General features: G+C 34.1%; 3 protein-coding genes across 3 annotated transcripts; all 3 read left to right on the top strand.

Annotated features, from left to right (window-relative positions):
* The first annotated feature begins 1,177 nt into the window (after positions 1 to 1,177).
* On the top strand, positions 1,178 to 5,455 carry LOC132034922 (cytochrome b5-like). The gene is made up of 3 exons (XM_059425254.1): positions 1,178 to 1,208; positions 4,875 to 4,938; positions 5,212 to 5,455. The coding sequence occupies exons 1-3, from the start codon at positions 1,178 to 1,180 to the stop codon at positions 5,453 to 5,455; spliced, it is 339 nt and encodes a 112-aa protein (XP_059281237.1).
* Positions 5,456 to 10,433: 4,978 nt separating this feature from the next.
* LOC132033928 (SKP1-interacting partner 15) lies at positions 10,434 to 12,021 on the top strand. Its single transcript, XM_059424096.1, has one exon. It carries the CDS (start codon positions 10,545 to 10,547, stop codon positions 11,688 to 11,690), a length of 1,146 nt encoding a protein of 381 aa, XP_059280079.1. The 5' UTR covers positions 10,434 to 10,544; the 3' UTR covers positions 11,691 to 12,021.
* A 1,747-nt stretch (positions 12,022 to 13,768) lies between these two features.
* On the top strand, positions 13,769 to 14,203 carry LOC132034923 (uncharacterized). The gene has a single exon (XM_059425255.1). It carries the CDS (start codon positions 13,769 to 13,771, stop codon positions 14,201 to 14,203), a length of 435 nt encoding a protein of 144 aa, XP_059281238.1.
* The last annotated feature ends 296 nt before the right edge of the window (positions 14,204 to 14,499 follow it).

Genomic DNA, 14,499 nt, shown 5'->3' on the forward strand with positions numbered 1-14,499 from the left:
TGTTATTATAAAGAATATACAATATAACATAATATAAAAAATTAATTTTTTTTTAAAAAGACTTGCCATTATAGTAATTATTACAAAGAATAATTGATATGAAGAGGTCTACACTCTATTAGGTGACAATAGGGTTGGGAATGAACGAATGGTGAACATTTCATTTACAAAATAGAAAGTAAAGAAAATGAAAATATTCCTTCATGATTAAGCAGTCACGTAAATCTAGTTCGAAACTCTACCGTTCAATTAGATTCCTAACTTTTATGAATTGTTTCAAAAACAAAAAATTATAGCCCGTTTGGCCAGGAGAAATTTTCACTTTTTTCCTAAAACTTTTTCACTTTATTTGAAAATTAAAGTTTGGCCATGAAAATTCTAAATATAATTTGAATTTTGAAAAACATCTAAAAATTCGTTTTACTTTCAGTGTATTCAAACAAACAAATATTTTTTATAAAAGCTATAACCAACCACAACTCTATCTTCAACTCCAACTTTTAAATTCTAAATAAATTGAAAAATATTTAATTTCCGGGGCCAAACGCCTACTAAAAGTCGAAAAAGGACGAAACAACGCGAGTAGGTCCCAGTTTTCAAGATAATATAAATTTTACAAAAAATGTAATACAAATATTAAAAAATTGTAGAATAAAACGAAAGGAGGAAAAAAGATACGTAACACAACCAATGAAGAGCAATTGGATTCCAAAGATTCAGTGGGACATGTCATGTGAAAATATCTGAATTTGTAGGACCATTTAACTATTGGGCGTGGCACGTTCTTCCATGACCCATCTGATTTTATGTTTCTTTAAGTTGTCAAGTGGCAAACGTGTAGCGGCACAAAGTCTATGGTTCCCCATGCAGATGGTAAATTGCTTCTGTGGTCCTTATGTTTGCTTAAATTCTAATTATACCCCTTTATTTGGTGTAATTATAGTTATATAGGACCAAAGTTTTGGTTCCTATTTGTAGGTAAAGTCGAATGTTTTGCTAGGATAAACGTATTTTGGGTATTACTTTGTAAAGAAAATTGGTACTCTAATCATTTAAGTAACTACTCCAACTTGTAGTAACAGGAATATGAAAGAACGAAGGTAAAAGCATTCTAATCCCGTTATTTAAGTTGCATGAGTCCACACATTAACGAGATTAACAACATAATGTTAAGAAAATGGATATTGAGTTTGACTCAATCTCAAAAGGTAGGTCATGAGGTGAGGATTACAAAAGTATAGAACGAGTCTAATTGTGCATCCCACAAACAGTAAGGGAGTACTACTAAGACCCCTCCCCCTACTCCGTGCATTTTAAACCTACCAACTGGAGTGTGATTAATATAATATATAAAGTAAATCAAGAATTTGGATAAATATGACTCTGTTATCATGTTAGACTAAAAAAAAAATAGACCTTGGGCCAAATTCTATTCTTAAAATTAGCTCACCTGGTGAAGAATTGATTCCAATTTGCCATTCCACAAAGGTGGAACTACTAAACACATAAAGGGGTTGGTGATGGGATCATATAGAAGGTCCCGTTATTAGTAAAAGTAAATTACAAGTGCCATTGCATCCATATTTAATTTGCTAAAGGCATAAACCATTCGGTTACCTTTTCCATATATACGTGGCATATATATGTAATTATCCATTACAAGATACGTGCAATCATCTACGTACAAGCAGTATTTTTGTTGTTTAGTACGTAAGTGGAGAATTACCTTTGAGTTGATGTTGATTTCCAAGGGATCAATGAGGTGCTTTTCTTTTGCATTTGTAGTAGTGTTGATATTAGGTTGATATTTCTGAAGGTACCTTCTGCTCTTCCCATCCTTGTTGGTCTCATTGCAACCACCATCTCTTAAGCTTGTAGAAATTTTGTGGAAGTGGGAGCTATTGAAAAGTTCTATTTATAAAAGAAAAATTGCTTCCCATAGAGTAACACTACATTTCATGGCTCTGGCTATATATAATTGCCATGTGGAATATAATATATGTTCCTTTTAACACATTTCATCAATTTCTCTAGTGATCTATAATTGTCATGTGGTATACAATACCTGTTACTTTAATTTTAACACATTTCCATAGCTCTGATCTGGTAATAGTTAATTGTCATGTGGAATATAATAGATGTTCCTTTTCGTGATTCAATTATTGGTATCACTAACTCTTTTGTTGGTAATACAAAATCAAGATTCATTGTGAGTCTTATTTTTTTTTCCCACTTACTTTTTTGTTTTGTGTCAAAGATAAAAGTATTACATAAAAAGATCAAAGTCATGTTGAGCGCGCACTTTATATACACACCTTCTTCTTCTTTTTCTGAAATTAGTTGCATTTGCTTCATACTTGTTGAGTTGAAACTTGGCATGACACCCAAGCGTCTACGTCCGGCTCTGCTCATGACATGTGGCTGTGTACGTGGCGCACCTTTTTAGCGTAACTTTGATTAATTTCGGAAAATGGCTCCAAACTGCAAATGAGAATTGAAGAAATTAAAGTGTGAATGTGATTACTTTGATTTTGGCCATGACTGAAGTTTAATCTACTTTTAAAATAGGTATCCGTTTTAGAAAAATTTAAATTTAGCTATAGTAAAATATTCTTATATCTATTATGGAGATTGAGAACGATAGTCCATCCTAATGAACAAAGTCAATATGTGATAAATAAAGCCCCTAAATTATGTTCTCAATCAATTTATGACATGTTTAGGAATCATGAGTGTGAAGGCAATAAATTAGTCCCAATTTATTCCATGTTCTATAATCATGATTTTGTGATGGCAATAAACTAATGCGGATTTATGCCGTGTTTATGAACCATGAGTGTGCATGTGATGACAATAAACTAATGCAAATTAGTAAAAAGTTGGTCCTAAATTTGGACCGAGACCACTATGAGCAGAGGCGTAGCTAGCCTCATAGGCAGACCCCTTAACTTTTGACGCGAAACATAAATTTATGTGTGAAAAAAAAAATCCTAAAATTATAATAAATTAATAGATATGAACTCATAATTTTAAAAATATAATGGATTTAAGGCTAAAAATCTTAAAATTGCACTCATAGAGTTTAAATTCTGAATCTACATCTATTTATAAGAGAATCCGTTAACTAAGGAATATTTAGAAATAACTTGAAATGCAGAAAACAAATTAGAACAGAAATTTTGTTCCTTTTTATTTCCAAATATTTCCCTACTAGTGAAAGTTGGTCACTACAGCAAGGGGACTAAATGAAATTGATGTCCCAAAATAAAATCATAATAAGAGGCCTTAAACTTACTTCACAAAATTCATATATTAATGAGAAACTCACTTCATGATCTTTGGATCAACCAAGCAAGACAAGAAAATAGCTAATTTTGGGATACAATTGAAAATTTAATAAGAGAGAAGAAAATTTGTCCTAAATTACTCACTAATTCGAACAACTTCAACCAAATTTAAAATTTAAAATAATTTATTAATGATAATTATATAAAATATGTGTTTATATATAAAAATACTTATACTTTTGGGTCTTCAATTTTTGAGATACAAAACAATTATATTGCTTCAATGGCTTTATGAATGAGCCGGCCGTGAATTTGTGTTTATACTGAATGTATCCCAGGTGTATTTACATGGTGGTAAGTGATCAAATATACGAGTGTAGTTGGAAGTATGTCATTTTGTTGAGAAATTTTAATTCCCAGACCCATGAATTGTTTTGGACAATGCTGGTCATTATTGACTAGTGCATCTGAATAGATTGAGTATAAATTACTACCATTAACCTTGAAAATTGGTGATCTTGAATTTTTTTATCCCCGTATATCCTAGGGACAATCTTCAAGGTAATATGTCAAAAAATATTAAACTTTTAAAGTTTTGTCCATGAGTTAAGTGAGGTCAAAAGTTCAAGCCCACCCACCTTTAAAGTCATTCTCGTAAATCACATGTGAACACACATTGATCGGTTTTAATGTCTGATCATAATTCTAATTGAAGCACATGCATATTTAGGAATTCCTAAGTTAACCTTATTTCCATGGTGATCCCTAATTCTCAAGATAAATAGTAAAATAACAAAAGATGAGACATAATTTAAAAAGAAAAAAGGAAAAGTCTATACAGAGAAGATACGGAGGGGCAAGACAGTTGAGATTTGGAAGATTAATTAAGCATAGGAAATGTGACAAAAAGATATCTGTCATAGTTATCCACTGACCAGTGGAAAACGTGCATCCTAGTCAAACATGTTCAAGTGAGAAATGAAAGAAACTTATTTAATTTATCAAACTAATGTGGACATCAAAAACAAGGGGTGTATCCCACCTCTCAAGCACAAGCTCTTCAAAGTATTCATCAAAGTCTGCTATCTAATTCTAAATTAGGGACAAGCTACAATAAGCAAAGCCCATTAAGTGTATATATATACATGAGATGGGCCTTAACACAAAAGGATAAACATTCTCGGACTAGGGGTTGTGACCTCCCAAATGATTGAGAGAAAAAGGGAAAAGGGGAAGGTTTGATAAGTAGCGAGATTAGTGTCTTTTTTGAAAGAAAAAAAAGAGATATTTCTTTTCAAAATATAGTAATATTTTTCTTTTAAAACATAGCACATACGTTGTATGTGTGCACATACAGTATCAATGTATATACACTAATACATTATATATACAAATGTATTTACATCGATACATTGTATATACACTAATAGCATACACATAGTATGCGTGTGCATACACGAACAGTGCCTACAATATAGGGATATGTGTATCAATGTATACCTACCATACAATGTAAATATAGATATATTTTGTAATATAAAGTGTGATTATGGAGCATATTCAGTTATATTAGGTAATTTTTTGCAGGAAAAAGAAATTCAAATACAGACGCTAGCGCATGCAGTCGAAAAGTAGAGTTTTGGCTTGCAATGTGTGTCATGGACGATCTCAACATTTGAGTTTTTAGTAAAATAAGTCCCTATAAGTTGAAGGACGAAGAAGAAAGGAAAACAAGAGATAGATGTTAATTAAGAAAAAATGACCTAATAATACTAGTTAAGACTCTTAATTACAAAACATGAGGATATTTTTCCTTATTTACAAAACATAAGAACTTAATTACAAAATATAGCAGATCTGAAAAAATTAAAAGCCTGCCCTTCTCCCCTTCCCTGTTCTCTATTTCATACATATATGGGAACAGATCTGCCCCACCCTTCCCTTTCCTTCCCTTCTCTCCGTTCTCTGTTTCCTCTGAGAACTCCACTGATGCAACAAATGACTTTGAAGATGTCAGCCACAGCGATGCTGCTAGAGAGATGATGGATAAATATTACATTAGAGATATTGATGTGTCAACAGTTCCTCTAAAACGTGCTTACATTCCTCCGCAACAAGCCCTATTCAATCTGGACAAGACTTCAGAATTTGTTATCAAGATTTTGTAGTCTAATTCGAATTGCCAGAACATCTTTTGTTTGATTTATGTCGTTGTCAAATGTTGTGGTTGTAGTTGTATTAAAATTGTATAAAAGTTGTATCCAATGTTATTGTAGTTGTTTTTAATTTTCAAAAAGCTAACATGAACTTTGTACAAGATTTATACAGTTATATACATAATGCACACCGTTTTTATAAAGTCATATACAAAAAAAAGTGAGAATTCTAATCCTTGAGCGAGATATATGTATTTCATACACAAAAAATTAAGCTACATATTTTATACAGTTTCCATACACAAAATTTTGAGCGAAAAATTTCGTATATGTTTTGTAAAAAATCTATCGTTATGTTTTGTAAAATGAAAAGTATTGTCATATTTTGTAAATACACCATATATATATATATATACACACGTCATTCTACCGTTAATTAATGGAAGTATCTTTTATATAGTTGACCCAATTATCTTGGGTTTGGGTCATTAACTGGTAGATTATATTGGGTGATTTAGAATGACCCTGAATGTGGGTGGTCATAAAATTTTGACCCCACTTACTCCAGGGGCATACCTTGAAGTTTAATTTGCTCATAGAGCAAGCAGGAATCAAAAGTTTAAAACAATCCATTTCTAAAGTAATTGGGTGCAATTTTCTCTTATTTGGAACTCAGAATCTTTTTTAGGCCTCATTTGTTTTCATTAAGATTAAGACGTCTGAATCTGAATGCACATCTGAATGATTAAGATGTGATCTCTAGATCTGAACACTGAATGATTAAGACTGTTTGTTTGTCAACATCTGAATGTGCATAACATATTTTTTTAAACATAATAAATATACAATTCAAATAAAACAAATAACTAAATATTAGAAAATAAATACAAATTTAATAAAATAAAAATATTATTTGACAAAAAAATAAAACATCTATGTTCGCTAGTAATGGTGGAGATGCTTTGTAGTGATGGTGAGTGGTGGGTGGTGGGTGAGGTAGGGTGGGTGGTGGGTGGGGTGGGGTGCGTGGGTGGTAGGGCCGGTGGTGTGATGGATCTGGGGGTAGGGTGGGTGGTAGTGAGGGGGTGGTTAAGGGTAAGGTAGGTGGGTGGTTGGGGTAGGGTGGGGGTTCGGTGGTGGTGATGGGTGGGTTGTTGGCGTGGGAGGTGGGTAGTAGTGGGTAGGTAGGGGATTGACGTGGTGAGTGAGGGGGGTAGGGGGTACAGGTAGTGGGGGTTGATATGGAGGGTGGGGTAGTGGAGGGTTGGGTGGGTGGTGGGAGTGGGGTGGGTGGAGCCGGTGGTAAAAATTACCTCTTAATGATATTCAGACTTTGTTCAAGATCTTAATGATTAAGATCTATTCAGACCAAATAAGTGGTTAGATCTTAATGTAAACAAATGCACTTAATGGCCTAATGTCTGAACCATTCAGATTCAGACCTCCATTAAGTGCAAACAAATGAGGCCTTAGTCTATGGAGCCAGTTCTAATTGATTTTCGATGAAAAAAATTATTTATCCTGTTAAAGTTATTTTGTAGAGAATATAATATAAGCTGAATAATTTTATTGATACAAAAATTAGTTTAAACAATTTTACTAAGCTGAATAACCAATTGCGAAATTTACTCATGAAATATCTAACGGATTGTGAACAATTTAAGTGGCATCTTGATTACGACTTATTTACGAAACAACCTTCCAATTTTTTTGGGCTAGTTCAAACAATATGGGCTATGTCGCATATTCCAACCATCTTTAACCGAAAGTTTGATTGAAAAGACAATATTTGATAAATTTATAATTTTTGTTGGTCAAGAGAACAGAATGAAAGAAATGATAAGTTCTAAAAAATGCTCATCACCCTTTCGGATTTCACTCTTTTTCCAAAGAAGGAGAATAGTGGAAGCCTTTACATCATTCTGGACTTCTACTAAAGTTAATTGTCTGTCGTATGTTGAATTTATTGCCACGATAATGGGTGATAATTGTTATAAAGGCATAATTTGATAAAGAATGTACTGTCTGTTATAAGTAAAAATATGTTATAAAGAGTTAATATATAACATAAAAAATCGATATCGAAAAAATTTGAATTTGAGAGTGAAGTATTATTATATAGCGTGGTTGTTATAGAAAATATACCCCTCTGCTTTATTTTATTAGCCAACTTTATCCTCTGTTAGTGAAAGTGAACAAATATACCCATGCCGTCAACAAAGTTTACACTTGTACCCCTATTTGGATGGAAAACCCCTAATTAAATTAAATTATCCTCTTTTAAACAATTACCCATTTTCTTCCACACCCCGACCCGCCCCGACCTAGCCCCGTTTTGATCTTCTTCTCCAAGAAGAATGGTCAAAAAAATTGAGTCAATCTCCTTCAATTCTCAATTAAATGAGCTCAAATTTGAGATGCAACTTCCTCAAAATTCAGTGAACAAATCTCAACCACCAATTCCTGGAAACAATCCATGAAGAAAGAGCAAGAGATAAATGTTAATTAATGGAGGGATTTTTATATAGTTTGACCCATTTGTTTTGGGTTTGGGTCATTAACCGGTGGATTATATTAGGTGATTTATAAGAATGATCTTGAATGTGGGTGTTTTTAAACTTTTTATCCCGCTTATCTTAGAATGTGCAAAACTTGAAGTGTAACAAATTTTAATTTTTAATCTTGAAGGTTTTTTTATAGGCAAGTAAGGGTCAAAAGTTCAAGACAGTTCATTTTCAAGATAAATAGGAGTAATCTTGTTTAGTCTGCAGGGCAGTTCTAGTTTGTTTTCCGGTAAAAAAAAGTAATCTATCCGATTAAAGTCATTTTGAAGAAAATATAATACAAGTTGAATTATTTTATTGATATAAAAATAAAATTTACTAAATAATTTTACTAAGCTGAATGACCATTTGCGAAATTTAAGTCAAAATAGCTTTTAAGTACTTTTGCGGTGTTTAAATAAGATAAAAAAATATTTTTAAGCACATATTTTTAAATCAAAATAGCACAGCTAAAATAAAAGAGCTAACTTATGACTTTTGACTTACAAATTTTAAGTTATAAACTCATGCAAACAGACTCTATGTCGCATATTCCAACCATCTTTAACCGAAAAAATGATTGACAGGACGATGTTTGTTAAATTTATGACTGCTGGTCAAGAGACTATAATGAAAGAAATGACAAGTTTTAAAAAAATGCTAAACACCTTTTAGGATTTCTTTTTCCAAGAATGAAGAATGGCAGATGGCTTCACTTCGAGGCTTCTACTATAGTGTTAATTGCCTGTGGTGTGTTGAATTTATTGTCACTTAATAATGAGTGATAATTATTATAAAGGGGTAATTTTATAAATAGTGTACTATTATAAAGATGACAATCGTTGTTATTAGTAAAAACTGTTATAGAAAGGAAAAAATATAACATATAAATTGATTCCTAAAAAAACTTGAATTTTACCATGAAATGCTATTATATAACATGCTTGTTATAGAGATATCTTACTGTATAGCCTCAAATGGATCGACTCTATTGCCGATGGAAAAAGAATCATTTTGAAAAATGATTATTAAAAAAAATATTCTGCATTGATTTCCAAAAGCTGGATAATAAACTTCAACTAATTAAATAAATAAACATATATGTGTGCATGTATGTGAAATTTTATTTAAAAAGCTTAGGATTTTTTATTTAAACCGTAGCTTTAGGTCATCAATTATTGAGCCACCCATATAAATAATGTTTTATCCTTTTAAATTATACATAGGAGAGTGGAATGGGAAGGGAATTATACAGTAGGAGTATGTCTTTTGATTATTTGACATTTTTGTACTTATCTGTTGCCGACTTTAAATTTCAGCACTAGAAGGCTAAAAACTTAAATTGTTATACGGACTCAAACTAATGGGAATAAATTAACAATTGTATTAAGTCTACCATAGTTTTGCAACAACACTCTCTTCTTATCTCAAATTTACTTCACAAATTTTGGGAGAATGACAACACAAAACATTCATTGCATCGATAGTGTATCATGATCTGAATCGGTTAAGTTGTACGTTAATAGAAGGCTTAATATATAGTCAACTCCTTTGTGTATTTCAATTTAGACACTCGAATTAAGTTCTGTTTCAATTGAACACCTCAATTCTTAATAAAGTGTTCCAATTAGACACTTGTAGTTCAGATTTTGAAAAGAGAAATTGAGTGTGTTCTCATTCATCTACTAGGTGGTTAAGTTAATCACATGAAATATCTCACATACTTTAATTATACGCATCAACCTCAAGTAAAAAATGTCTGAATCTTATGACTTATTGAAGCGAATGTGTATAATTAAAAGAGATGACATATTTCATGTGTTAACTTAATTATCCAATAGATGAATGAAAAAAAAAGGCAATTTTTTTTTAAAATTTAAATTGAAAGTGTCTAATTGAAACACTTTATTAGGAGTTGATGAGTTTAATTGGAACATAATTTAATTCGAGTGTCTAAATAGAATATCATGACAAGTTTAATAAAGTACATATGTATTAAGTCTTTGAGCGAATAGCAAATACAAAACATCCATTGATAATGTATCATGATATGAATTGGTTATGTTGTAGGTAAAACTCATTAACTAATTGTTCGGAGATTTCAAAAATGTTGTCGCACCTCTACAAAATTTACTAGTTATGAAAGACTCAGCACGCATCTGTTAACATTTTTAAAGAGACCTAACAACATAAAAAATTAATACTATCTCATAACCATAAAAAAAAAAGGGAAAAGGACAAGTGAAAGCACACCTCATTCTGAGATTATTCTGAATTTAGTTAAAAACAAAGTAGTAGTACAGACTAATATATGAAGTGGCTAATCAAATCAATTGCATCCAACTTGCCAACTACTATTAATAATAGATTCTTTTCTTTTCTCTCTTCTTTTTTTTTTTTTTTTTCCAAAGAAAGACCACTTTCCCTTATCACCATAGCCAAATACACTGCTCCAAACAAAACAAGAAAAACCCCTTTCTTCCCCTCACCTTCTTCACAACACATCCAAAAAACATCATAAAAAATCACACTCTCCATCTTCAACCCAAAATTCATCAATGGATTCATCCCCATTTAATCTCCTCCCACAAGACACTCTTCACCAAATCTTCTCCCATTTAACACTCCGTGAAATCAACGTTTCCAAATGTGTTTGCAAATGTCTCAACACAACTCTTTCTTCACCATCCTTCCTCCACGTCATCTCCACCACCCAACCACCCTTCTCCCTCCTCGCCTTACGCCCCTCACACCGGTCCCACCACCACAACTCCACGTCATCATCATCATCATCATCAACACACAATAATGCACTCCATGTGTTCGACACAATGCTTAACTACTGGTTTCGTTTCCCACTTTCATTTTTACCTTTCAGATCTCATTTTCCCATCACTTCATCACATGGGTTACTCTATTTATGGGCTGAAGGACCCATTAATGTGGGAACCAGTATGAATAACAAAACCCTAATTGTTTGTAACCCTTTAACTCGTCAATTTAAGTTACTTCCTCAATTGGGTTCAGCTTGGTGTAAACATGGGTCTGTTCTTGTTGGATCACCTAATCAGGTTCTTGTTTTGACTGAGTTAGCTGCTATTTACTTTTCTGGGTCGAGTACATCGAATAATTGGCTTAAGTTTTCGTCGAATTTACCCTCGAAACCAAGGAGTCCAATCTTGATTTGTGACACAATTTTGGCTCTTTGTGATGTTGGGTCACCTTGGAGGTCACAATGGAAGTTGTTTAGATCAACTGTTAAGGATTTGCAGTTTAGTCAACAATGGGTTAGGTTAGAAAAACATGAATGGGGTGATATTTTCGATATATTGAAACGACCAAGATTGCTTGGTGGTAAGAATGATAAGGTTTTGATGATTGGTGGGTTGAAATCGTCGTATTCGTTGCATAGCTCGTGCTCGACGATTTTGATACTTAGATTGGATTTGGAGTCATTGGAATGGGAAGAAGCGGGGAGAATGCCGCCTGAGATGTTTAGGTATTTTCAGGATTCGAGTAAGTTTAAGGTGTTTGGTGGTGGGAGTAGAGTTTGTTTTTCGGGTAAGAGGGTTGGAAGATTGGCACTTTGGGAGGAAAATGAGTGTGGGAAAGGGGAATGGCGGTGGATCGGTGGCGTTCCGGGGAATAGCGATGGGCTTTATCGTGGATTCGTGTTTGAGGCTCGGTTAAATGCAGTGCCTTAGAGGAGGTGGAGGTAGAAGAGGAAGACCATTTGCTTCAATGGTAATTTTAATGATTTGGGAATTCTAATTTTGTCGTAATGTTGAAACTGTATGTTGGTTTTATATTGATTGCCGTGCTAAAACAGGATGGAGGCAGTGGTCTCCTAGAATGCTTGGTCCTTCAGAAAGGAAAATGTTGTTGTACTAATAGATGGTTGTTTTATTGAAGTTAATCTGAACGGCAATTCAATTTTCGAACAAAGTGGTTGGCTTGTTTCTTTTATGATGTCTGATTATTCGTGTATGCAAGGATTCCTATTTCATATATTTGAAGTGTATTTGATTTTACTGAGCTTTGTGGTTTCATATGATGCAGAACGAACTGTCCTTTGCTTCATCAGTAATTTAGTTATATTTGAAATCAGATTGCTTAATTTGCATGGCAGCGACTGTGATTTTTCTATAGCTTATGGAGTTGAAATATCCCTTTCATAAAAATCACTTATATAATGGTTTTAAGTTATGCCATGTGGACTATGTGATGTCTCCCGTTGATGGATTTACTCCTTTTCTAACTAATGGTGTCAAGCTTCCTATTGTTTTTCCTTTTCAATCATAGTGCTTAGTGCCCTTAACTCTTAGCAGTGCTAACAAGACACTAAGTACAAAGTGCTTCTTAAGCTACTTACTTGAGATTGAGACCTTTTATTCAATTGAATGCGGAGATTGATGGTGGATTGACATGCTAGTATTACAATCATGCAGTGTTATCAAAGGCGAAAAGTGAAAAAGATGTTTAGTTGTTGGGTCTTAATATGAAAATGTCGTGCAGGTTTTTTGAAGAAAGACACAAATGAAGAAAAAAAGTAAAAGCATATATCTAATTCAAGAATAATAACTAACACATACAACAATATTTTTTTTTTTTTTTTGGAAACTGGTAATGTTAACACATACAACAATATATATTATCAGGGCAAAAAACAATTTTCTGAATGGAATTGAAAGTATATAATTGAGTGAAATGGTTATAATAGCATTGAAGCCATGGATGATGAAACGAATACTGTAGTGCCTTGGTGCTTGAACTGAAGTGCTGCCTAAGGATCCAAAGTAATCAAATTTCTTGCACCTAGCTTCAGAACTTAAGCGCACGTTAGAATGAGGTTGAGGTTGAGCTCCTATTATACAGTGATGTGGTAACAGGCAAACTTAGTGGTTAGTCATCAGTCATATCTTGAGGTTATTAAGCCTTGAAATTGTTGAATCTACAATGAACATCACCAATTTGTAGCTGAAAGTCAGTTCACAACTTCACATCCTGTGAAGCTAAGTGGTTCTCTTTCAACCCCCAAAGACTAGAGCTCTTTTGTAAGATTAACGTGCTATAAATTTTGAATCTTCAAATTTGGGGTGGGGGGATGTATTAACGAACTGCTGGTTTCTTTCCTTTATTAGATTTGACTTTTTTCTCATGATTGATGTTGATTATCTTGAAAGTCAGAAGTGTTGCAGTGCCCTTTTTCTTTGCTAACCTCCATCTACCTTCCATTTTTTCCTCATTAAGGGCTCCTTAGTCTTTGAAGAGGAATCAGCTCTCGTCTAGAAATGCGACGAGGGTGGTTTAGGAGATTGAACAAATTAAAGTAGATAATCCTCGTATGAGCATAGAGGCTTATTCTTTTGTGGATTTTCTATTTTAATGAAGGCTGAGGCAGCCACTTGTTTGATGCTGCAATACATTGTAGAAGATGTGGAAGCAGCTTGTTAGTGCTACTTGTAGAGTTTTATGGAGTTAATGGTGGGTAGGTCACTGCTACTTGTACCTGCACTATCCTAGATAGTGCAACTACTTTAAGTTTTATTGGGTTTGCACAATTCCTTTTGGTTAGCATATGTGAATAATGGCGACTGGTCACCGCTCTCCGTTTTCATCGGGAGAAAGGTTAATCGTAGTCCTTTTGTCAGACATTTTAGCCAAGGTTCATTTGACTTTGCATCATTGTCTTCAATGTTTTTTAAGTTTCATGTGCTATATCTTGTAATTATATTTCATGGACAAAGATTGACGACGATGTCACACATCGGATTGGAGCGGGATGGATGAAATGGAAGCTCGCTTCGAGGTTTTGTGCTATAAGAAGGTGCCGCCTATACTAAAGGGAAAGTTCTACAAAGCGGTGGTTAGACCGACTATGTTGTATGAGACGGAATGCTGGCCAGTTAAGAAAGCTCATGTCCAGAAGATGAAGGTAGCAGAGATGCAGATGTTGAGATGGATGTGCGGGCATTCCAGGAGAGATAGGATTCGGAACAGGGTTGGTGTGGCCCCTGTGGTGGATAAGATGCGGGAAGGGAGGTTGAGATGGTTCGGCCATGTGCAGCGGAGATGCGTTGATGCGCCAGTGAGGAGGTGTGAGAGGATGGCAGTGGTGGGCCTGAAGAGAGGGAGGGGTAGGCCAAAAAAGGCCTGGGGAGAGGTGATTCGACAGGATATGGCGCTACTTCAGCTTACCGAGGACATGACCGGTTAAAGGAGGGGTTGGAGGTCGAGTATTAGGGTAGAGGGCTAGTGGGGGGCCGCAAGGTTTTCTTTCTCGTATTAGGAGTATTTTTATCCTGCTTCTATGTGTTGGGTCTTGTCTATCTTTGATGTTTTATCATGACTTTCTTGCTCTTGCTATTTCTCATTTTCGCACTGTTTTGATTTGCTTGCCCATATCTGACTCTTTTCCCTTGTTTTCTTTTGAGCCGAGGGTCTTTCGGAAACAGCCTCCCTACCTTCCAAGGTGGGGGTAAGGTCTGCGTACACTTTACCCTCCCTAGACCC

Source organism: Lycium ferocissimum, chromosome 10 (genome assembly GCF_029784015.1).
Source record: "Lycium ferocissimum isolate CSIRO_LF1 chromosome 10, AGI_CSIRO_Lferr_CH_V1, whole genome shotgun sequence".
NCBI classification, from domain to species: domain Eukaryota; kingdom Viridiplantae; phylum Streptophyta; class Magnoliopsida; order Solanales; family Solanaceae; genus Lycium; species Lycium ferocissimum.

Excerpts from the sequence above, each read along its gene's own strand:
- LOC132034922 (XM_059425254.1), top strand. The coding sequence starts at position 1,178 with ATGGATATTGAGTTTGACTCAATCTCAAAAG. Across the intron at positions 1,209-4,874 it reads GTTTGACTCAATCTCAAAAG|GAAAAAGAAATTCAAATACA; the intron begins GTAGGTCATGAG and ends AATTTTTTGCAG. Across the intron at positions 4,939-5,211 it reads GTAGAGTTTTGGCTTGCAAT|ATCTGCCCCACCCTTCCCTT; the intron begins GTGTGTCATGGA and ends ATATGGGAACAG.
- LOC132033928 (XM_059424096.1), top strand. The coding sequence starts at position 10,545 with ATGGATTCATCCCCATTTAATCTCCTCCCACAAGACACTCTTCACCAA.
- LOC132034923 (XM_059425255.1), top strand. The coding sequence starts at position 13,769 with ATGGATGAAATGGAAGCTCGCTTCGAGGTTTTGTGCTATAAGAAGGTG.